The sequence below is a fragment of the Nothobranchius furzeri genome, chromosome 7, assembly GCF_043380555.1.
Source record: "Nothobranchius furzeri strain GRZ-AD chromosome 7, NfurGRZ-RIMD1, whole genome shotgun sequence".
Classification (NCBI taxonomy): domain Eukaryota; kingdom Metazoa; phylum Chordata; class Actinopteri; order Cyprinodontiformes; family Nothobranchiidae; genus Nothobranchius; species Nothobranchius furzeri.
In genome coordinates, this window is record NC_091747.1 from 48,747,975 (window position 1) to 48,770,665 (window position 22,691).

A 22,691-nucleotide genomic window follows, 5' to 3' on the forward strand; every position below is an offset into this window, starting at 1 on the left:
ACATCCATTAGGCCGTGCCTTTGGGTCTTGTTAGTGAAGCACAGGACTCCAAGTCCTTCATCTAAAGTCTATCTCCACCTGATAAACACACCATGGCTGCCCATCTGACAGATGTGGTAACCACGGCAATCTGCTCAGGCTCTCCAGACACTGTCACGCCTATCAATTTGCCGTGAGGGTGAACTCGATGAACTGTGTGTACGAAGGGTAAGCAGCGAGTTACAGTAACACAAACACACACTTCATGAGCTCTCACCTGTATTCTGTCAGCTGAGCTGTCAACACTCATGTGTTTTGATAGCTCAGATGACTGAGGACTATCCGTATCTGGTGCCATGGAGAGGAACCCCGGAAGGCTAATGTGAAGAGATAACATTTCACATCTGATCAGCATCAGTGCCACAACTCACTGGGCCTCTTCCAGCCTCTCATTATGCTCCTCACTTACCCCAGAATCTGACCCCTTCCTGACCCAGAATCCAGCACTGAGGTGTCATCAACACCCTCCGAAGTTACAACTTCCCCCTTCATGAATTTACAATGAGCGTAAACTTTAGCTCTGACAAAACATTGGTTGCTTTAGTTGATGTGTGACAAAACTGTGCCAGCCTACATGGACAGAAATGGCAAGTGACATGTTGGGGATGGGCAGAGTTGGAGCTTGTCCAATTCAATTCAATTCAAAGATACTTTATTAATCCCAGAGGGAAATTAGAGTTTCAGTACACACAATTCTGAGATCAGACATACATAGGCAAAGACACATGATAAGAATTGGTGACTGTGGTCATTCGCAACCCGAGTCGCGCTACCTTAATAGAGATCAGAGGGTTTATATGAGGATTGGTTCAGGTGGAGGGAAAAAAAGGAACTTCAGAGTTACCCTCCACAGGGCGGGCAGCTTTGCTATGCAAAACAACACCTCAGACAGAGATGCAACAGACTTCAGACATCACACAACATAAGTGTCTACTAAGTGGGGAGGTGGGTTTGGGACTCTCCACACGTCAGTTCCTGCAGCCACGATAAGCAGCGCTCGTCACCTCAGTGTGGATAGAGGGAGGAGGCCGTTGAGGTTTGGAGGGCACAGTGACTCCTGGAACGATTTGGCATCCTTCACAGCCTGCAGTCCCACCCAGGCTGGGATAGGAGACAGAGTTGCCATAGCGACGGCAGCATTCCACATTTCTTCTGAGGGGGCGTATTCGTTGCAGCCTTACAGGCTCAAGGGCACCCGATTCAGATAAGAAATTGTTTAGGGGCCAGACAGAGATAATTTCCTCTCTGTCTTAAAGTTCCGTTGGTCCTCAACCTCACAAAATCCCAATAATGGCGTAAATTAATCTATCCCAATCCATGCTGATTCATCCACTTTCTCATTGATGGCATCCATCTTTTGTGCCAACGCATGAAACTCAGCCAAAGATCCAAGCTTACGATTCATCTCAACAATTATGTAAGTCTGTGAATTCACAGCGCTGTGTAACCCATCCCTGAGCTCGGGGAGAGCGCCAATATTCCTCGACAGCTTGCTAATTTTCCATTTTCGGATAAGCCAGGAAGCCCCCTAGGCCAATGAGCAGGAAACCTGACACCAACACCACGAATATCCAGACGTCTTCAGAATCCTATACAGACAGCTGAGATAGGTAAATCAGGTTCCACTGTTTCCAGGAGTCCATGAGATGACCAGCTGGGTCTGTCCCAGAGGGGCATCCGGGAGCCACATCTCCCGTTCTCATCGTTGAAAAATTTTTATCAATCGCGTTGAGTGACCAGCTGACCAGGTCCATTTTTAATAATTTCCAGTTTCCAGAAAAAATGCAGAAGCAGCCGTGCACCCAAAGACAGACAAAGAGCCTTGAGGATAAGACAGGGAGGAGAGGAGGTAAAAAGCGTCTGTACTCTTCAAGAGCTGGAAGAATCATGCTATTCTATACAAGAAAATAGAGTTCTGATGGCCAAGCCCCTTCCCTTGAGAGAGAACAATCTTCTAAAGAGTTAAAAAGGAAGATTATTTCAGCACATTTACACTACAACTGGAACTCAAACGACACTAAAACTTAGTAATAAAACAAAAACAATTAATCATCCCACACAAAAGCATAGTATACGATCAAACTGCAATAAAAACATTCAACAAAAAATTAAGAACAAGACAAAACAGAGTCATGAAGTCAGCCACATTTAACAGATCTGGAATAAAATCGGCCTTTAAATATGAATATCCAATGCTGCTCGAAATCCTAATTCAGTCTCAAGTATTGGATCAACGGCAACACTCAGCTTCAGATCCCTATTGTTAACCTACGTTTATGTCAGCCACGTTCCAATTCTTTGCTCTTTCCACTCCATAAGTAAGGGAGAACATTCAGTCACATTGGTCTGCATGAGAATGCCATTAGAGGCTGTGAAAAGAGCCATTTCAGTGGAACGAGCTATACTTAGTTAAAATGCTTAGGAATGTCATGTTGACCCAGAGCAGCTGTCACAATCTTCATTCAAATCTTGGCAAAAAGTCCGGTTAATTCTTTTTCAAACGTGGGTGGATGACGGCATTTTTAAAATAACCGACCATATCACCACCCCCTAAAACTTTAGAAGTGTGTCTGCTTCAACACACCTTTTCCACGGCAGCTGGACCCAAACATGGACAATTCTTTGAACTGAGCTCTTAAATGAACCTTTAGTGTGAAAAAGTGTGTCTAAAATGTTATGGTTTCTCAGCTTCAACACAGCTGATATAAATTAGTTGGCTGATTGACAAGCTACAGAGCTTGATGGCATGATGAAAAATGTGTTCGGTCACTGAGTAAGGTGAGTTAGAGCAGGGCAACAACTACAATACGTGGAAAAAGGGGATCCTGATTGGTTGATGAGCCCAAGACTATCAGATGTTAATTGGAACTGGAAACTGACAGACTCTTGGCTCTTTTCCAAAACTTAGCATGGTTCTACTCTACATGGTTTGGGTGGTTTTCCATTCAAACTGAGAAATGACTCTAGTGGGAGAGGTTTTCATAGCGGTTTCTGGTCCAAGAGTTTGAAAGGTTGCCATGTATGTACGACCTGTATGTGAAACACAAAGCAACAATGGAGAACATGGTTATGCTGATGAAAGTTTTGATTATTTGGTGGATTTTTGTCTGACTTCGAAAAGAAGAGACCCAGCAAAAGACTGGGGGAAGCTGAGCAGAACACTCAAACCAGCAGCTCCACCCCTTAGCCAGTCAATAACCGACAGTCTTCAATGTGGTATTTTCAACTCTGCTCAACACACTTGGAACCATTTTGAAGCAGGTACTAAAAAGGTGCAGCAACCTGGAACTTGTTATAAGTGTAAACTTCTTGGAACTGCACAGAACTACGCCTGAGTAGGCTCTGGTGGAAAAGGCCCAGTAGAAGTCTTGAGAAACTATAGGCTGGTTTCCCTTCTTTGGAACTACCAAACCTTTACGATATGAATGTGTCTACATTTCATCGGGGCAACCCAAAAGGACCATTTCAGGCCATTTCAAAAACCAACCAAGTACTTGTGGTTTACTCATGCTGACTGGTTGTAACTCAGTGGGAAATAATATCAGCAGATGAAGCCAAACAACTGGCATTTGTAAAACTAGAAGAGTTGCTGGTGAAGCAGAATAGAAGAAAAGGAAAATAAGCAGCATTGACCACCGATTCTAAGCTTCCAGCGTCCAAAAAAAAAAAAAAAAAAAAAAGCCCCTTTCAATGCCGGATTTTTTGCCGCTTTTTGGCCTCCTACTGAGCGCCATTAAAAATGCATTTCTTCGGGTCATTGAACGCCACTTTTAATGCTACAGAGTTGCTATCCTTTTTTTTATGATGTTCACAATGCCTTGTTAAAAATCATAATAAGATATTTCTTCGACTGGTCAACAATGTTTGGTAAAGCTGTTTCTGATTGGCAGGTAAAAAAACCAAACATCTCTTTTACCAAACACTCTTGCCTATTGGAAAAAAAATGGTTTTGAGCCAATGTCCTTGTTTCCTTAATAGAGTAAATTACGGCACACACTGACGGAATAAAACTCATAATATTATTAATGTCCGTGTGGATGCCTTTTGGCACTAATCAGTGACATCACTCACTGCCAAAGCAGTAGCGATATGCTAGGTGGAGTCCTGAAAGGAACTATTTTGTTTGAATGGCCTGTATTTGATATAGCGCCTTCTAGAGTCCTAGAACCCCCCAAGGTGCTTTACAACACAATCAGTCTTTCACCCATTAACAAACACATTCACACCCGGGTGATGATGAGCTACATTGTAGCCACAGCTGCTCTGGGGCACACCGACAGAGTCTGCCGTACACAAATGCCACCAGTCCCTCCGACCACCACCAGCAGGCAAGGTAGGTTTAGTGAGTCATGGAGGATGGCTGCTTATACTGAGCCAGGATTCTCTGGAGGTTTCTTCCTGTTAAAAGGGAGTTTTAATCTCCACTGTCGCTTTATGCTTGCTTAGTATGAGGATTGCTGTATAGTCACTGACACTAGTCAGTGACTTGATGCAATTTGCTGGGTTCCTTATATAGGAAACATTATTTCTGATTGGCTTAATGAACTGACCTGAATTGGAATGTTTATTATGTGAAGTGCCTTGAGACGACTCTTGTCGTGATTTGGCGCTATACAAATAAACTTGAATTGAATTGAATTAAGTGTCTTGCCCAAGGACACAACAACAACGACAAACTAAGTGGGGCTCAAACCTGCAACCTTCCAATTACGGGGTGAGCACTTGACTCCTGTTCCACCGTCGCCCATTTGAAGACACGACAGCTGAGAGAACCGAACAATCTTTTTTTCCCTCCCGTTGCCTCTCAGAAATTTCTCAGAACTCCTATAGTGGAAACAGGGCCTATAAGCACTGATGCAGATGAAAGTCAAAAGTTGTGGTGGGACAAAAAGAGAAAAATGACTCATTTTGTATGAGATGTGGCTTGACGATTCTAGCTAAAAAAAAAAACCACATGGAACGTTCGCAAAGGGAGTAGAATAGTTTGTCAGTACCAGTGGAAATTGGATGAATTCATTGACCAGTGTTTCAGTGCTTTGACAAAATCCCCTGTAAGTACAGCTAGTTATGACTCATCTAACCAACGGAAGTTGAAAGCTGTATTAGCGAAAAATACTCTACTTTTAGCACATCGAGAGGTACAAAAAATCTCTCTAAAAGAGTGAAGATAGAGAAATAAACGTAGATGTTTTGTTGAAGATCTGCAACAAAATGTTCTGGGAACAGAATCATTGCTCTAATCTATCAAAGCTTTAATAATAAATGTGTTTTAGATACATTTGGTCAGACAAAAGGCAAATGACTAACTTTAATTCAATAGATCTGAATTGCAACGTATATAATTCTGTCTTGTGTTTTTTGCCTCCATTTTGACAGAATAAAGATTGTATGGAGAACAGTGAAGAAGTTGCATTTTTTGTCTCCTTTCATTATCGAAGGGGGTGACCTATGCAGGCACCATTCATCTTTGGAGTTCTCTCAAGTATCTTCCATTTAATCTAGGAGACATCTTCCTATTATGGGTTTCAGCCTGAGGATGTGTGAGTGACTTTCCTCTCTCCTTCAGTCTGCTGAGCTCATATATAAAAACGAAGGAGGCGAATACCAGCTCAGTGGCCTAGTGGTAGAGTGTCCACCCTGAGACTGGGAAATCAGGGGTTCGATTCCTGGTCGGGTCATACCAAAGACTTAGAAAAAATGGGACCCAATGCCTCCCTGCTTGACACTCAGCATTAAGGGGGTTGGATTGGGGGGGTTAAACCACCAAAAGGTTCCCGAGCGCGGCTGTGTCTGCAGCCCACCGCTCCCCAAGGGGATGGGTCAAATGCGGAGAACAAATTTCGCACACACATCAGTGTGTGTGACAACTAATGGGACTTTAACTTAACTTTAACTATGTGTGTAAAGTTTTTGCCTGGTGCTGGAATAAATTAAAAGGACTTTTGTTGTTTGGTGCTAATGCGCACCATTGGCAAACGTCCTGTCATTAAGACTTTATGGGAAGATGGAAGTCAAGTGGTGACAAGAGGTCAGCGGGGCATGAAGAAAGAGAGCAGGAGACATCAGAGATGTGGTTTTCCACCCGTCCATCTGTCCACTCAAACCAAACAGGCCAGTCATTAGCTGGGCTCCAGCTGTTATTTATTACCCTCCAAGCTCGCTCACACACACTGACACAAGGAAACATGAGAAAGGCATCAGAATCTGTCCAAAAACTCTATTTTGAAAATACAGCATCTCATCAGCTTCAGGGTCAACACATATTATTAGACTCATTGCTAGGCTCTCCATCCTTGGTGCAGAGTTCGGAGAACAAGGAAATAAATTATTGTCAAGAATCAAGACGACGTTTCAAAGCCTTGCAGCATTAGCCTTGGCAGCAGTGACGCTCTCTGACTTTGAATTTGATAAAAAGATAAAACCGAGACGTGTTTTAGCATCGCTGGATAAGTCTTGATGTTTTTGTTTTTGGATTCTAGCAATTGATCATTCCTATTATTACCATTTTTAAATGAAAGTAAGCGTTCCAGGGTGGTTGTAATCCACTCTGAAGGTTGTTTCTGACTGCTTAACAGAAGAAGTGTTGTCTATGTGCATAATGTTCAAAGTGAGGCATGCCTGGAGAAAAGGCTGGTACCTTTAGAAACCAGTAGAACTAATGAGGGGACTAAAAACAATTATTTAATAATAATAACAGCTTTGTTCTAAATGTTTGATGGCAGAACACAGAGAAATTGTGCTTCCCGTTAAACACCGAAGCGAGATGAAACTCGTGTTGGTAATGATGTCATTTAACGTTGAGATTGAATCAGATGGACTTTTCAGGGGGAAAGGAGAAGCAGAAAGAAAGCTCTGAGAGCTCATTTTCTCCTGTGAAGTTTAAATGAACTCTATAAAACCAGAGGTAGGACTTTGTTACAGAGCTTTTAAATATTCATGCCAACACCGCAGTCCATAAATGTCATAATCTGGTTTATTCTTTGAGTTCGATCAAACCCTGTGTAAAATCTAAGAGTGCTGTGATGGGATGCAAAACGCAGCCACATAACAGATTTTATAGCTATTTTAAGCCAGCTGCATGACTGGCCAGTGAAGCAAAAGTCATGACCCCAGCTGTGCTGAACTTGCACTTTAGTTTCAGCCAGAATGTGAAGACAAAACAATTGTTTCCTTGGATTAAGGATGCCTGGATGCCTGAATTCAGACTCACCTCAACGGGAGGCCTCTTGTGTGCAAATAATACAGTAAAGCAAACATTTTCACACTGCAACAATAATTGTATGCCGACTTTGGTGACAAAATGTTCACATTTAGTTAAGAAACTGTTACTGTAGCAATCCAGAGTTTTCCCCCTTTCAGGAATTATGTAAGGTTTTTAGAAATTCGTAAAAGTCTTTCTCTATTCTGTTCTTTTATGTAATGCAGGACGGCCTTTTTTCTTCTAAGCCCGCCCCCCATCGCATAAACCCAATGCAATTTGAATTGAGTAGTTATGGGACTTATGACTCTTGAAGGGAGCTGTTCATTTTAGAGCCATTTACCTCAAAGACCCGTTCTTCTGAGCGATTTGCGGAGGGGGGTTTTGAGTAGCAAGTCCTGCCAACGTCCGTGAGGCGGCAGGGACGATGTGTTCCGTAGATGTACATTAGAGTACGGCGGTGGTGGGGTGCATGCCGGGAGAGGTGGTTGCATTACTGGGAGACAAGGTGAACAGTTCTCTACAAAAACCTGGCTCTCATCATTCCCTTTGAACAGCCGTTCAATGGATTTGATTTCTTCGTGAACGTCACATCACTACAAATGTGTGTTAGCCAAGAGCATTAGACACTGCTTAGATACAGATGTCCATCACAGAGCGTGCACACACGTTTGCGGAAATACCATGACTCATGAAGAGTTGGCGACATTTCTTATGGACAAGTACGTCTTTTAAAAAACACATATATACAATAATAATTGTAAAACAAAGTGTTTAGCTCTTTTGTCCAGCTAGAGGTGCGCGTTCACAAACGAAATGCATTTCTTCCAGCCGTAATCACGGAAACAGGGAGGGGGGGCTTAAGGTGAAATACATTTTTCTGCCTCTAGGTGGTGCCCTCTGACAAATAACTCTGGATTGTTGCTTTAACTGTTGGTACATAGTTGGAGACACAAAATTGCAAGAATATTAAAACAGCTTCAGATTTAATTCCACTTTTGTGACACAATTTCCAAACTTTTAGACTAAGAAACCAAATCAAGAAAGGTTTAAGAGGCATGTGATGAATATTTTGAGATTTGTTCCAGAAATTTTCTATAAATTAATTAATTCAAATGGCTCAAAATGACTCCTGCAACTTACTCCAAGTAATTGAGATTAATGGTGTTGTTTTTAATTCCGTCCCAAAAGCCATTTTTGCTGACTTCAGCTACACAGAGTACTTAAATAAACCACCTCTGCACAGGCAAAACACATCATATCTAATTCAAGTCTGTCATATTGTAGTTTGTTTTGAGTGTTTTAAAATCCTGAACACTTTGAATAATTATGTTAGCTAACAAACACAAATCAAACTAACCACATCTTGACTGAGGTCAAGCTAACAACAACATCCTTATTTAGCTTAGATTAAAACAAAACAGACATAGCACTCTTGGCACTTCCTGTTTAGATTGTGAGTGTAGACTGGTTGGCTTTTACACAACCGCAAAAACACAAAAGCTGCTGACACCAAACAAAAACAATGGGAAAACTTTTCTAACATCCACCTTGAGAGAATGACAGCAAATCCTCTCAACTGCTATGTGTCTTTTTATGTCCTAGAAGTGGATTAGAGGCAGCCCTGAAGGCTGTTTCTGAGATCAGCCCAAATTACAAACTGCAGCATCATGCAAATGCATGTACAGAAATGTAACTTATTCAAAGGAAATTCAGGTATTGTGATAATTTAGAGTTTTTCTACAAAGCAAAAAACATGTTTTCTTTAAGGAGTAATTTTCAGCTCTAAAATCATTTGAACTTTTAATTTGTGGGGAAAATAGTTGTATTTATACAGAAAGTGTTAAAGAGAAATGCAGCAAAAGCCCACGAAGGTGTCAGAAAGAAAAAGGGAGGTAAGACGCAGGATAACGGGCAAAACTGTAAAAATATACCTGTGTCTTGTTCGGATTTATGAGGTTTATTTACAGATTTGTTTCGATAACAGACGGATTTCACATAAGTTGCTGCATTTAATCTCAGAATTTATACAACTCAGTCCAAGGAGATTGTGTCAGTAACAAAAACAAGAATACTACAAATGAAATCCTTTCGCCCAGGTGGACTTCTCGCATACTGCTTCACAATAGTGAAACAACGCTGTAGACGCTGACTGAATAACGTGAATGAGTCTGCGAGTTTTTAACTATAAGGAGGCCACAGGTTCTACATTACGTCACAGATCACTTTGTGTTTGCTGACTCTTTTGGGGGACAGTGTAACAGGTACTCTCCTGTAAGCTAATCCGAGTCCCCCTCTGGTATTTGGATGTCTTCTGACCTGGAGAAATCCATTTTGTCAGCCCACAGAATATTTTTCCAGAGGTCTTTGGCAGGGATGCAAGATATATCAGCATCGGTATAGGTATTGGCTGATGTCATTTTTGAACATATCTGTCTCTGTCCGATAAGTAGAACTGGGCCGATATTAACAAACAATATTTATTTCCATCTAGTTTCTGTTAATGTATCTGTTGTATGAGGGGAACGAGGAGGTCATGTGGTATAGCTTGGTCATGGGACAGTGATAGTAAGTGTGTGTGTGTGTGTGTACAATAATTATTGTATTAATATTGATTATTGGCCATAACAGCAATGTTTATATTGGCCCACATTGTCATATCGGTCCATCTTTAGTTTTTGATTTCACCAAGAATTGTTGAATCATGAACTCTGACCTTAACCACAACCGAGTGAGGCTTGCAGTGCCTTGGATCAGTAGTTCCCAACTTTTTCTGACTCGTGGACCCACTGAGCTGCTTTCTTAGTCGAATGTGTCGACAGTTCCTCAAAAGTAGAACGTACAGCTGATTATTAAATGAAAATAATTTCATTAAATATCCTTAACATTGAACCTATCTCACTTCTTAGGTGACTTTTTTTAACTTAAACAATCCTCATGCGGGGTCCAGAAAAAATAGACTCCATGTGGAAATTTTCTGGAGCTCTGCATTCGGATCTGCACCACAGCTGGTGTATATGCTCTCATTGGACTCAATGATTTCTGATCCATGTGAAACTGGATAGCATCTATTCTGCATTCGGTGTCAACGAGCTTTAGGACCTCTGTCAGTAGCAGCCGCAGCCCTGCTCTGGTTTGTCCTTCATAGTGTTTCTTAACCCTGGTCCTCAGCAGCCCTGTCCTACAGGTTTTAGGTGTTTTCCTGCTGCTACACACCTGGCCTAAATGAATGAGTGATTAACAGGTTTCTGCAGCACTTGATGTCATCCTGAGAAGTCAGTGCAAATATATCAATCAGGTGGGCTGAAGCAGAGACATGGAAAACATGTGGGGTGGGTGGGGTGGGGGGTGGGGGGGCTTGATATGGTCTAAGATCTATAGCACAATATATTTTTTATTTCTGTTTATTTATTTATGTCAAAATAACTGGTTTTACATTCTCACATACCAGATGAATTTCAGCAGAACAAACACTTCTAAAAAATATTGAAGCATATTTAACGTTCAAAACGTATTTAAAAATAAACCTTTCAAGTAATTTTCTGTTGTTCTGATTCTTTCTCCAAACAAAGCAACACAAAAATCCTCACAAAATGAAAAAAGATGAAGGTATTTAAATAAAATTCAAGCTAAATGTGATGAAAACACAACATTATTGTTTGAAAATCTTTAAACTTTTCTGACTGGTTTCATGTTTTTCATTTTCTCATAGAAGTGTTGCTTCAGTAAGGATAACTGAAGGTAAAATGCTGCGATTTTGTTGACATTAATAAATAAGTTGGAGGTTTATTCTTTCTCTCTGCCTCTGGTTGAGCAACGAACGCTCTGACCAGCGGGTCTGGGGTTATTAGAGGTCAGACCCGTGGTGCACACTGGCCATGCAGAGTGAAAGAGGAGCTGCAGAACCTCGAGCTTTGTTAATGGGTGAAACGGCTGCTGATGGAAATTTGTTCAAACTAAATCACTGGAGATGTCTGACAGTTTGGAAGTCTGTGTGTTTATCGTTCATTTAAAAGAGCAGCATCGAAGCAAATTAGTGTTAACAAGCAATGAACGCAGAAATGCCTTTACTATCGTCAGAATTATTTACTGATGAGGTATTTCTGTTCAACACCACACTCCTGAAACCCAAATTAGGTCCGTATAACCAACATTACTGGATCAAGTGCATTTGAATTCACGCGCTCCACGATGCAGCAGCCTCTAGTCAAAAACTGACGCAGCTTGAAAAAATTAATGCAGCCCAAATTGATAATTGATAATATAATGTCAACCGTATATTACTGTGAATTACTTTATTAGCATAGTCATCAAACATAGCACATGCCAGGCCAATGATTATTTTACCAGGGCACAGTGAATTCTGTCATCATCTGGGAATTAAATATAAATTTTTCCGCGTACCTCCTGTAATGCTCTCGTAGACCACTAGGGGTACGCAGATCCCTAGTTGAGAATCACTGCTTTAGATGTTTTTCCATTCATGGATTCATTGTTTAGAACAGATCTAGATATGTTGCATTCAAAGAATGTTTTTATTTACTTGGGTTATCTTAGAATGAAAGTGCGTGTTTGGTAGCCTGGCCTGTCAGACTCCTGCTCTGTTTAATTCTGCACAGAGAAAGGGTCTGGGAGCTCTCCTATTCAAATAACCCCACCCCCTGAGAACTCTAACTGAGCCAATTAGTGCTGAGTAGCGTACGTCACACACACCATAACGCCGAGTTTGTCATAAACATGGCGACTGAAGCGGAGCTAGCTGCGGCTCTTTCCTCTTTTCTAAATGATTTGAATGTCTTTAAAACCACAACAAGTAGAAGCGCTAAAAGCCTTTCTTCTTCTTCTTCTTCTTAAAAAAAAAAAAAAAAAAAAAAGATGTTTGCGCTGTTGCCAGACGCTATTTTTTACTACAGCTAAAACACCACAGCGTTGCGCGGTATAGTTGGCATTTCCGTCTTTTTTCTGATTGGTTACTTTTGAGCTGCCTAGTCCCGCCCCTCACGTGCCTCTCTGCCTGTGAGTTACCAGACTCTCTCTCTCTGTGCAGAATTAAACAGAGGACGAGTCTGGCAGGCCAGGCTACGTGTCTGGACCATTTAGAGCAAAAACAGCAGACATGTTTAGTGGGACAAATCTTTTTCACAGAAGAATGCATCCTGTAATAAATGGGTTTATCTGATGGCTATCTATTGAAATATGTTTCTGGAAAACTGTGAGTCAATTATCACACTGTGATCAGGGCCATAGATTGCACTTTAATGATGTGGGTCACTAATTAATGCTTCACATCCGTCCCGCCTCTTCTTCACGCCTAAATCATTATCGCCCACTCACCTCGAATCACAGATCGGGCTCAAGCTTTAAAGGAAACATTTGGAGCCACTCTTTGTGCCGACAATAGGTGCAAAACATTTTTTTCCCACTTCAATCCATGTTTTATGCAAAAAGAATGACAAGCTGCATTTGGGTGTTATCTACTCTGCAGCCTGCTGTAAGGGACCTGCAGGCCTGTTTTGCCTCATGAAATTGCTGTGCATGACACTGATGGAGGACAGAGCTGCAGGATATTTACAAAACCTGAAAGGTTTAGCAGGACAGCGAGGATCGAGAGTCAGAAAACACCTCGACAAGGAGCCGATTATGCACAAGAGTCGTGCTCATCACTTGTCTTTGTGGACATGACACAAACAGACAGAAAATGGTGCGATAATTTGCATCAAGACGAATTGCATATCTGACAAGCACTAACCTGAGGTTCAGACGGCGCAGCAAGGGGTCGGCGGCAGCACCCAGAACCCAGACGGTGAAAACGACCAGAAGCAGAGTGGTGGTGAGGATGGTTCGTTTTGCCTCTGATGATGTGTCTTTGACAGCCAGACTGAAAGCAACAACCCCCCTCAATCCTGAAGGTAGAAAAAAAAATCCTGCTTGATTAATTACATCAATCAAATCACCAGACAACCATTCAGTAACTGACCATTTCAGACAGGCAGCAAAAAGACAACCAACTATCATTCCCCATGACCGCTTAGCACCCAAAACAAACTTCAAGATCTCTGTGCTTGCAGGTAAAATATATCCCATAATACTCTATTCAAATGGAAAAGGAAAGAAGACGACGTTGGCTGTGAGTTCAAAAAGGAATAAAATCAGAGCATTTAACAACAAAGTAAATGGGAGAAACCTGCTGCAGCTGTGGCATTAAAATCACTCTCTATCAAAACAAATCAGTCAAATTGACCAAGATGCACAATTTTAGTCCCAAATATTAAAGTGAGACAAACATTTCGATTTAAGAAGATGAAAAAAAATAACTCAAAAGCTAATAACAAAAATAAATAAATAAATAAATAAATTAAAAAAAATCTGAGATTCCATCAGTTACAAAGTGATGAATTATTAAAGACCAGAGGTGCTGGTTTCTGAGTTTTGTCACCGATTCACACTTAATCCACGTGGGAAACCTTCCCTCAGCATCCTCACACATAGCTGCAGGCTGAGTGGAACAGTGGGATGAATCAAAGAGGAAGAAGTTTTCTTTTTACCTTCGCAGCAACGAGATCCTAAATCCAGCATTTATCGCTCCAGCTGCCACAGGTGAAAATAAATAGCAATAACTAAAGTTAAGCCGAAGGGGCTAATGGAAACTGTACCTGCAAACACCATAAAGTGTTGGACGGGCCGAGATATCCGCTTAGTGCGACCCAGGTTGAGCAGGAAAGATAGAGGGTAGATGTTGCACGCTCTTGAAATAAAGATGGATAACTGTGAGAATGGAGCATGGTTAAGGAAAACATGACTGGCACAGAATTATAGTGTAGTTGTTCTCTAAAAACACCCCCATTTTTCTCAATAGAGAAATAAATTTCATGTGGCTGCAAAAAAATAAATAAAAATTACAATGGAAATAGAAATACAATAAATATCTTAAATATTTTAAATAAATCATTGAACAATCTCAGTTTGGAGAAACACAGATTAGCTCTGGCTGGCTGAATGAGCTAAAGGCTAAACCAGAGAGCAGCTGTCTTAAAATAATTTGAATGTCAGGAATTTTAACATAAACACAAAATAGTTTATTTTTACTTTAAACCAGAGCTTTAACATTGATCTCAGTGACTGTTGAGTTCAGGGCTGTTGCTAGCTATTTTGGTGCCCTAAGCACAAAGGCTTCGTGGTGCCCCCCCCCCCCCCACACACACACACATACAGAAAAAACAACACAATAACAGTATGTGCAAGCGCTTCACCTTAAAGTCTCTTTAATTCTCTTCTATGCACAAACTGCTTATTATTTTCCAAAAAGTAGGATTGATATTTAGTGTGTGTGTGTGTGTGTGTGTGTGTGTGGGGGGGGGGGGGGGGGGGGGGGGGGGGGGGGGGGGGGGGTCATTTTGTCTTGGCCCTCAAAATGTTTTGAAACGGCCCTGGGTGTGTGACTGAGTGTTGAAGGTGATCTGAATTGTATCAGATGTATAAATATTACATGTGTGTAACTTATTGTTTTATACAGGTAAAAACGTGTAGTTGCAGATAAATCTACCTACATTTTACTTTTCAACACTTTGTTTTGTTTTCTTGTTTTTATTTAACTATTTTCCTGTCCTGTCTGTCTCTCATCTTCCTGCATCTCCTCTAAACTCTCCAGAAAATCTGCTGCCTGGATTCTTACTTTTTCACCTCATCATTTCCTTTTGAGCAGACAAAGGGATCTCCTGACCGCAAAGCGGAGAGCGCGTTTCGATGCTGCGTCAGTGAGGTGAAATCACCGCCGCACAGGTGATGAGCTCTGCAGTAGCAGAGCGCTTCAGGCACAAATAAGACAGAAAGTAGAGAACATGAGCGGACATGAATGATGGTGTGTTAATTATAGTTTTTTGGTTGCGCCACTTTAAGAATGGACCGTGCGCTGGAAGCAGCAGCCTGGAGCGCTGCGCAACAACTCTGCTCTCTGTGCTCTCTGCTCAAAAGAGTCCATAAATGATGTAATATAGGTAGAAAACCTTTTTCCGACTCCCCTGGATGTGTAGGATATACAGCTCCCCCATAATTCGATCCCTGCTCCTGGATGAAAAGCCGGACATTTTCTTCAAAACAAGAACCCCCAGTCCGGACGTCCCGGACAGAGAGTGAAAAGTGGACACGGTCCATCTCCTTTCCTTTTTGTATTGTTTTCTCTCTGTAAACATGCTGTTAACTTGCTTTCCACATCTTCTAATTGAAATCTGTCTTTATCATATATATATTATTTTTCATAAGCTTGCATTTGGTGCCCCTCCCTGGTAAGGTGCCCTACGCGATGTGCGTGGTGTGCGTGTGCGGAGCGCCGGCGCTGGTTGAGTTAGAAACTTGACCAGTTTCATACTTGACACCACTCTGCAGTCCTCTGCTGGCCAGAAACTGCACTAGATAGTTTTGAGCAGTGGGTAGGTGTTCTATAGGGGGAGCTCTTTAGCTGCTTTATGACTGTTAGCTGTAGTGCTAGCTAGCGGTTAGCATTTTCAGTTCAATAAATAAATAAATAATTTTCAATCATCAATAAAAAGCGCAACAAGAACAACAAGAAGGAGTTTGCTTTTTCTGTTATCATCATGGCAGAACCTGGAAGTAGGAAAGCAACGTGTTTGGATGTGCTATCGCTCCTAAAGGGAAAGAAGTCCAATTTAAAATTTTGAATAAAATTTACCCAACAAATAGACTCCTTGGGGATAGATTCAATATAGAAGCTGGTAATTGTGTATTTTGTGAAACAGAAGAGGAGGACTTAGACCATCTATGTTTTTTGTGCAATTTTATACAAATTTTTTGGTTAGATTTTCATGCCTGGCTTTGTTCTAGTGGGATTCAAATTGCCCCATTTACCTTAAATAGGATAATGTTTGGAGTGTTTTTGAAAGAAAAGAAAGTTAATGATGGTGTAAAGTGTTATTAATTTTGTACAAACAATTTATACATAAATGTCGATTTTTTAAGACCAAACCAACACTAGCCTATTGGAAAAACGACTTAAAATTATTAGTTAAATCTTTGAATTTAGTTAAAAAGAAAAAGGCTGATTTTTTTAATTTCCTTTGTAGAAGATTTTGAGTTAGTAAGTTAATAATCTGTTAATTATGTGACTCCATCTTTAGATTTTCTTTTTTTTCATATACGTGAAAATGTTTAATATGTAAGTAATGATTATCTTTTGAATATATAACGTAAGGTGCATTTTGTTTGTATGTTATCTTCTCTAATTAAAAAAAAAACGTGTTTGGATGTGAAGCAAAGAGCTAAAACTGGAGTAAGCATTAGCTCGATGTACACTAGTTTCAGGAAGCTAAAGGAGCTACAAAATTGCAAACCGATGGAGAACTGGCCTTCTTGCTACTGGACTTGTAATATTTTTTGTCCAACAGTATCTTTTTACTTAGTGGTTTATTTGAATATAAGTTGGCTCATGTCACTGTTTGTTGTTAGCGTTAGCTACAGCAGGGTTGTTTACAAAAGTTGTAATTCCACTTTAAACCAGTAGGGTGGCAGGAAACTGCTCACCTCTACTTTCATGTTCACATTAATTATTCATAAGGAAGATTGTGGCTTTTTACAGCTGGGATTTCCAGATAATTCCAGAAAAACCATTTAAAAAACAAATTATGGCTTTTTAAAGGCTATTAAAACAATTTACTGCTTTGACATTCTTGAAACAGGAACCGTTTAAAGGAGATTTTGCAGCCTGTCCTTTTGTAACTAGTAGCCAGCATCTCCTTTTAATCAAAACTAATCTATATAAGCCATTCCAAGAACTGTCCACAGGTAAGATGTTACTAGCTCCAAACATTTCCACTTTTATCATTAAGTATGCATTATAATTTTAGAAAATCTAACACGTTTAGTTTCAGGTACCCTTGTGCTTGCTTTCATGTGGCATTTCTTAAAACCTTGCTTGTTGTTCCTCAGATTTCTAAGACACCGTAATTCCTAGATTCACTTGCCAACACCCAAGCAAGGGTGCCCGTATGAAAAACAATTTCTGAAAATCATGTGTTTAAGATGCAAACGCAGCCACGCCGAGGCATGACACCAATCAGGACAAACCAGCTGTTTCTACCCTGCACACACACTTTGATGTCTCTCACAGGATGGGACTGAATGTTAAGTGTTTGGAGCAGAAGTAAAGGAAATGATAGGTGGGCAATTATCATGGATGGAGCTGCAGTTCTGGACACACTTAACCTCTTTTGTCACACTTTTAGAAGAACCTACAATCCCAATTTTAACCTGAGGCTGTCGGGTAACTTACAGAGGCCCCTATAGTACGTCCGGAGTAAACCAACTCTGTCAGGGACATTTTCAAAGGCCATTTTAAAGTTTGATGCATAAAAGTCACTGACACAGACAGGTAACTCTGCTTATGAGTCATGAAGAGTAGGGTTCAGATTTCTTTCCTATGGGAAAAAGTCCCTAAACAAATATTATACAAGAAATAATAATAAAAAACACCAATGTCCTCAGTAGGGGACCTCAGTCAGACAAGGCTGTTACTAAAACCGACTTCCTGCAGTCAATATTAGATCTCAAGCACCCTATGGAATTTCAAAAGCAATATCGTGCTTCCAAAAGCAGTCATCTCTCTTTATCAAAGGCCTGTGAGCTATTTGAATTGAGGTAATTAAGCACTTTCATCTCAGCTTCGTTTCCAATAAAGCCAATCTCCATTGTCAGCGGCAAAGGCTGAAAGCTACAGCGATTAAAATCTAGTGAATAGCAAAAGAGCCATTAACAAGGTTGAATCACTAAAGTTATTTTAGTGTTATAGACACATTTAAGGGTTGGTGAGATGACAATGACTTCTATGTGTTTGTACATCCAGGTCAGCAGGCAGAGGATTATTGGTGTTTTGTTACAATCAGGCTTCAGAGTTGGAGTTTTCCTGACAAGGAGCATTCATGCCCGACAGAAAGAATCTGCTCAGTCCACACTTTGTCTGTATCGCTGACCCAGTGTTAGGTAATGGATTGCAATAATAATTGTCGGCCATCTGGGAAGTGGACTGTGAAAGAACAGCTCCTCGGAGTACAGCCACTGGGGTCTCTTACCTGGCAAACACTACACCCAGAGTCACTTTCAGGAAAGGACAATCATACAATAGATCTGCAGCAGGCAATACAGAGATAGTTCAGATCTGTGGAACAGCTATGAACCTTCTTATCTACTATAAATGGCTTTTAGAGTACCTCACTTTGGAGAAAGAGACTAGTTTGACAGGATTGATAATGTAACGTCCAGCAATGGTCAGTTTAGGTACAGTCTGACCTTTCAACATCTATTCAACATCCGGTCAGAAAGGAGACACAACATTGCATGTGTTCCCTTTAAATGAGCCTACCTTCATACCAGCTGGGACTCACAGACTCTGCAAGTCTAAATGATAAACAATAACTTTCTTTCCCAAGGTCCCATCTGGCTGCCTCCACAGAAGGAAGAACTCCAGCTCGACTCCATTGCTAAATTCGAGAATGATTTCCTAAATAAATATGAACTTCTTCCATGACTTATAATCTAGATAATCATTAAATAAACATTTGTTTATTATTACTTATAATAATTATAGTACAATGAAATGCTTCATTAATCAGTGCTCACTGAATGGATGTTATGTTTGTCTACTAGAACCTGCCATGTGTTCAACATGTTTTGATGACGAAGTCCTCACATCTGCACTCACACAACAACAAGTACAGCTAAGTTAAACCCTGACACGTATTAAACCAGTCAGAACATCCTGTATCAAGAACGCGTGTTTCTGATTTGTCTTGGTAACAGCTCTCAAACTTGTCAGCCTCTGATTGGCTGTGCAAGTCATAACATCAAAACCTTAAAACTGGATCATCTTAAGTGATTTGACAGTTCTAGAGAATCGCTTCAGGCCGGCCACCTGTAGTAAACCTCTTTAAGGTGCAGCTGTTGGTGCCCCATGGTCCTTCAACCCCTTGTGGCTCCCTGACGATGTGTCCTCTCTGTCAGACCCACCCAATGTGTGTGTCATGACTCGAGCACAGGCCGCTAAGGCGTCCACCCCTCAACCATCTGATGGTTTTGTGCCTGTTAAACCTGTCTTTTCTCAAAACGACCTTGTCAGCCTCCAGTCCCAGGATCCTGCTATCAGCAGGATGATCCTGTACCTTTCTGATCCGACAGCTCATCTGCCTTCTTCTGTCGAGCTGGGCTCCGTTCCTGAGCTCCATGCTCTATTTCGGGTTCGTGTCATGCTGAGGATGGTTGAAGGGTTGCTGATGCACATCTCCAAGCCTCCATCATTGCCTGTCCTTGTGGCACCACAGTCCTTGTGGGGGGGTAATGATAGCAGGTCCGTGGTCGGACCTGCAATTCGACTGGGTGGGGCCCCTAACCAAGTCCAGCAGAGGGAACAAGTACTTCTTGACCATGACCTGAGCATTCCCCAAATGGGTTGAATGTTTGCCGGCACCTAACGACAAAGCTCAGACAACTGCTGTCCTCTTGATGAACCACATATTCTACCAGTTCGGTCTTCCCGAACATGTTAAGTCAGATAGGGGAACTCACTTCACCTCTGGGGTGATGGAACATCTTTGGCGGATGTTGGGTGTCAAGGCCAATTTCCACATTGGTTATCGGCCCCAGGGTTAGGGTAAGGGGTTAGTTAATAGCTAGTTGGAGTAGATCACTTAAAACAACCCTAAATCTAAAAGCCATCATAGTTGTTCAGGCAAACCCTATTTATATCTCTGAGTTGTACATAATACAAATCTATAATTATTTGCAACAATGCTAGCTATAGCATTTCAGAAGCCACATGAAAAAGGCCAACATTCCTAAAGGTATCGTTCACTCATTTAATTAATAAATTTCCAGTGATCTCTAGCAGGAATGAATGCCTTGGAAGTTGTACCCAGGGTACAACTTACAGGGTACGTCTGTTTCAGGATCAAGAAGACTGCCACTTCAGAAGAGAGTTTCAGATGGCAGAATTTGGAGTCTTACTTCCTGATATTTGAACATCACACCTCTGACTGGCTAACAGCAATGCAACTCTACCACTGACTATGTTTAATTTGCAATGTTGATGTTTAATCTTCACAAATTACCCAAGCCTGGAGGAGTTTTGTTGTGTGGCAGAGTTGCTAATGCTAATGGTTAGTTTCTACTAGGCTGAGGAATTCCCTGCTGTTTCCTGAACACTAAACCACCAACAGCCTTCCCCGTCATGAGTCAAGATGGGCGAGCCCATGAGTGTTAATTGACAGTGTGATGTAACACTGTCAGACTTTTAAAGAGTTTCACCGTCTATTTTCTTTCAGAAACGAATGCAGGAGATGATCAAAAATAACCTCAAAAATGTTTTTTTCAGTGAACCACACATTTAATATTAATTGTCGTTTGCAAATTGTCATGATAGCAACAAGTAAAGAGTTTCAAAACGGCAGTAACACACTTTGTTTTTAGCCTAACCTAGCCATTAGCTTGTCAATCCAATCAGAACCAATAGCTGTTTCTCCAAACAGATGTTGCTCACAGCTATCTACAGCAAGCAAAAGCTCACAGACCTTCCACAGAAACTCCCCTCAAAGTGCTGAACTGAAAGAGTTTGATGTTTTCATAACTTTAATGATCTCTTGCTAAGAAGCTTCTGAGTTTTTGAGAATATATGCAATGGTTCCAGAGTTTTTTAACACAAACACGTTAATATATTGAGGTTTCGAGAAAAACTGATATTTATGAGTTACAAATCTATGAAGGGGTTTCGGTTTTGTTTCGTCTTCAAATAACAAAAAATAAATAACAGCTGGGAAATTCTATTTCCAGGGTTTTAAACTATAGATTCATTAGAAAAATGCTGGAATCAAAGCATTATTTCAAAAACACATATTTGTTATTTATTTAGCACATTTTATCCTTACTTATACCATCAACACTGTTCTGCAGAAAATAGTAATTCTGCTGAATAACAAACTGCAGGTTTCATGAAACAGTGAGCAACTCTATTCAAGTGCAACAGGGAAACGGCCCTTAATCCAGTACAAATGGAACTTCTATAAGCTAATTTCCAACAGCAAACACTTTTATTCCTCTGAGCTTTTACAGCAAATTGAAAACAAGCTGCAGTAATTATAATAAATGGCCTTTTTAAGTTTGTGTTCATGGGCGTTCTTTGCTGAAGATGTACTGTGGGACATGAGTCTGCAGAGCTGGTGCGAATCCATACGGCCATCTGCACGGCGAACAAGTCCAAACCTGTAGCAGAGCTGTGGACAATACAGAGCTGAGCAAAGATGCAAAACAAGAACACAAAGATCTATCTAGATTGTGCAAATTAGGATGTGACAAGAGGGTAAAACGGAGAAACTGATCCAGAGGCTGGACAACGAGAGGTGAAGATGCTCCATCAGGAAGTAGAAAAGGATACAAATGCCCCAGAAATGAAGAGCGCTCTGAAGACATGGTGAGGGAAGGTAAACCATATAAAACCCATGTAGCCAAAGATGAAGATCTCCCCCAGGAACTTGAAGACTTCAAAGAGCTGGGAATTATAAAATAGATTAAAAAGTATCATGAAGGAGTGTAAAGGACTGCATACACAGGGAGGGTGTGTGCTCATTTTATTCTAGTGATTTGGACATTCTTCTGCTGTGGGTGGGCGAGGGGGCTTACTGTATCAAGGATTAGATGAAGGTGGAGAAGGTGTGTGTGTGTGTGTGTGTGTGTGTGTGTGTGTGTGTGCGTGTGCGTATTTTAGAACGTGTTCCAAAAGGAGCACAAAGCCTATACTTAACCTTAATTATTAAGAACTATAAAGATCATATTATTATGATTAATGACTGGAAAAAAGTCTAACTTTATGAACTTACCCCACTACAGACATTTAAAACTCGAAGGTTTAGTCATGATGAAGATCTGTGTGTTTGTAGAAGATGTAAGTTTAACTATGCAGTTATTTTCCTATGTGTACTAGAATACTTCATGTTTTCCTATAAAATACCACTGAAGAGGATTAGGGCCACCCAAAAAAAAAAAGCCATGTAAACAATTAAAAATTATTTATTTTTTTGCAGAATTCTGACTTACTTTTCAAAATTCTGATTTTTGACTTCTGAGGAAAAACAGTCAGATTTCTGAGAGAGAAAATATCGGAATTCTGAGATGAAAGACCAAAGTATTACTCCACTCCCACTTCCTGTTTGAAAAATGCAACAAATGCTGTTGCCTAGCAGATCGAGAGGGCGGAGCCACTAACAAATACACACACAGGCTCACAACGACATAGTGACATCATATCGTACCAGCTAACATTCTAGGGTACCTTTTAGCCAATAGCGATGACAGATTTAAATTTTACTGCAGTGCAGAGTTTTTACCTGACAACGGCACAACACTGACAGTTTTAGGCGGAAAATTTATATTTTAACTGAAATGCACTGAAGTGCAAAAACTA

The 22,691-nt window shown here is 40.8% G+C and overlaps 1 protein-coding gene across 3 annotated transcripts in view; it reads right to left on the reverse strand.

The window, feature by feature from the left end:
- LOC107382793 (sodium/hydrogen exchanger 9) overlaps positions 1-22,691 on the reverse strand; it is a 124,173-nt gene that overhangs the window by 51,815 nt on the left and 49,667 nt on the right. For all 3 annotated transcript variants that reach the window (XM_070553166.1, XM_054751216.2, XM_015955098.3), the window contains 3 exons: positions 21,666-21,779; positions 13,891-14,002; positions 12,987-13,140 (listed from right to left, as the gene is read on the reverse strand). In XM_070553166.1, coding sequence (XP_070409267.1) covers positions 12,987-13,140; positions 13,891-14,002; positions 21,666-21,779 — 380 coding nt within the window. The remainder of the gene's footprint in view (positions 1-12,986; positions 13,141-13,890; positions 14,003-21,665; positions 21,780-22,691) is intronic.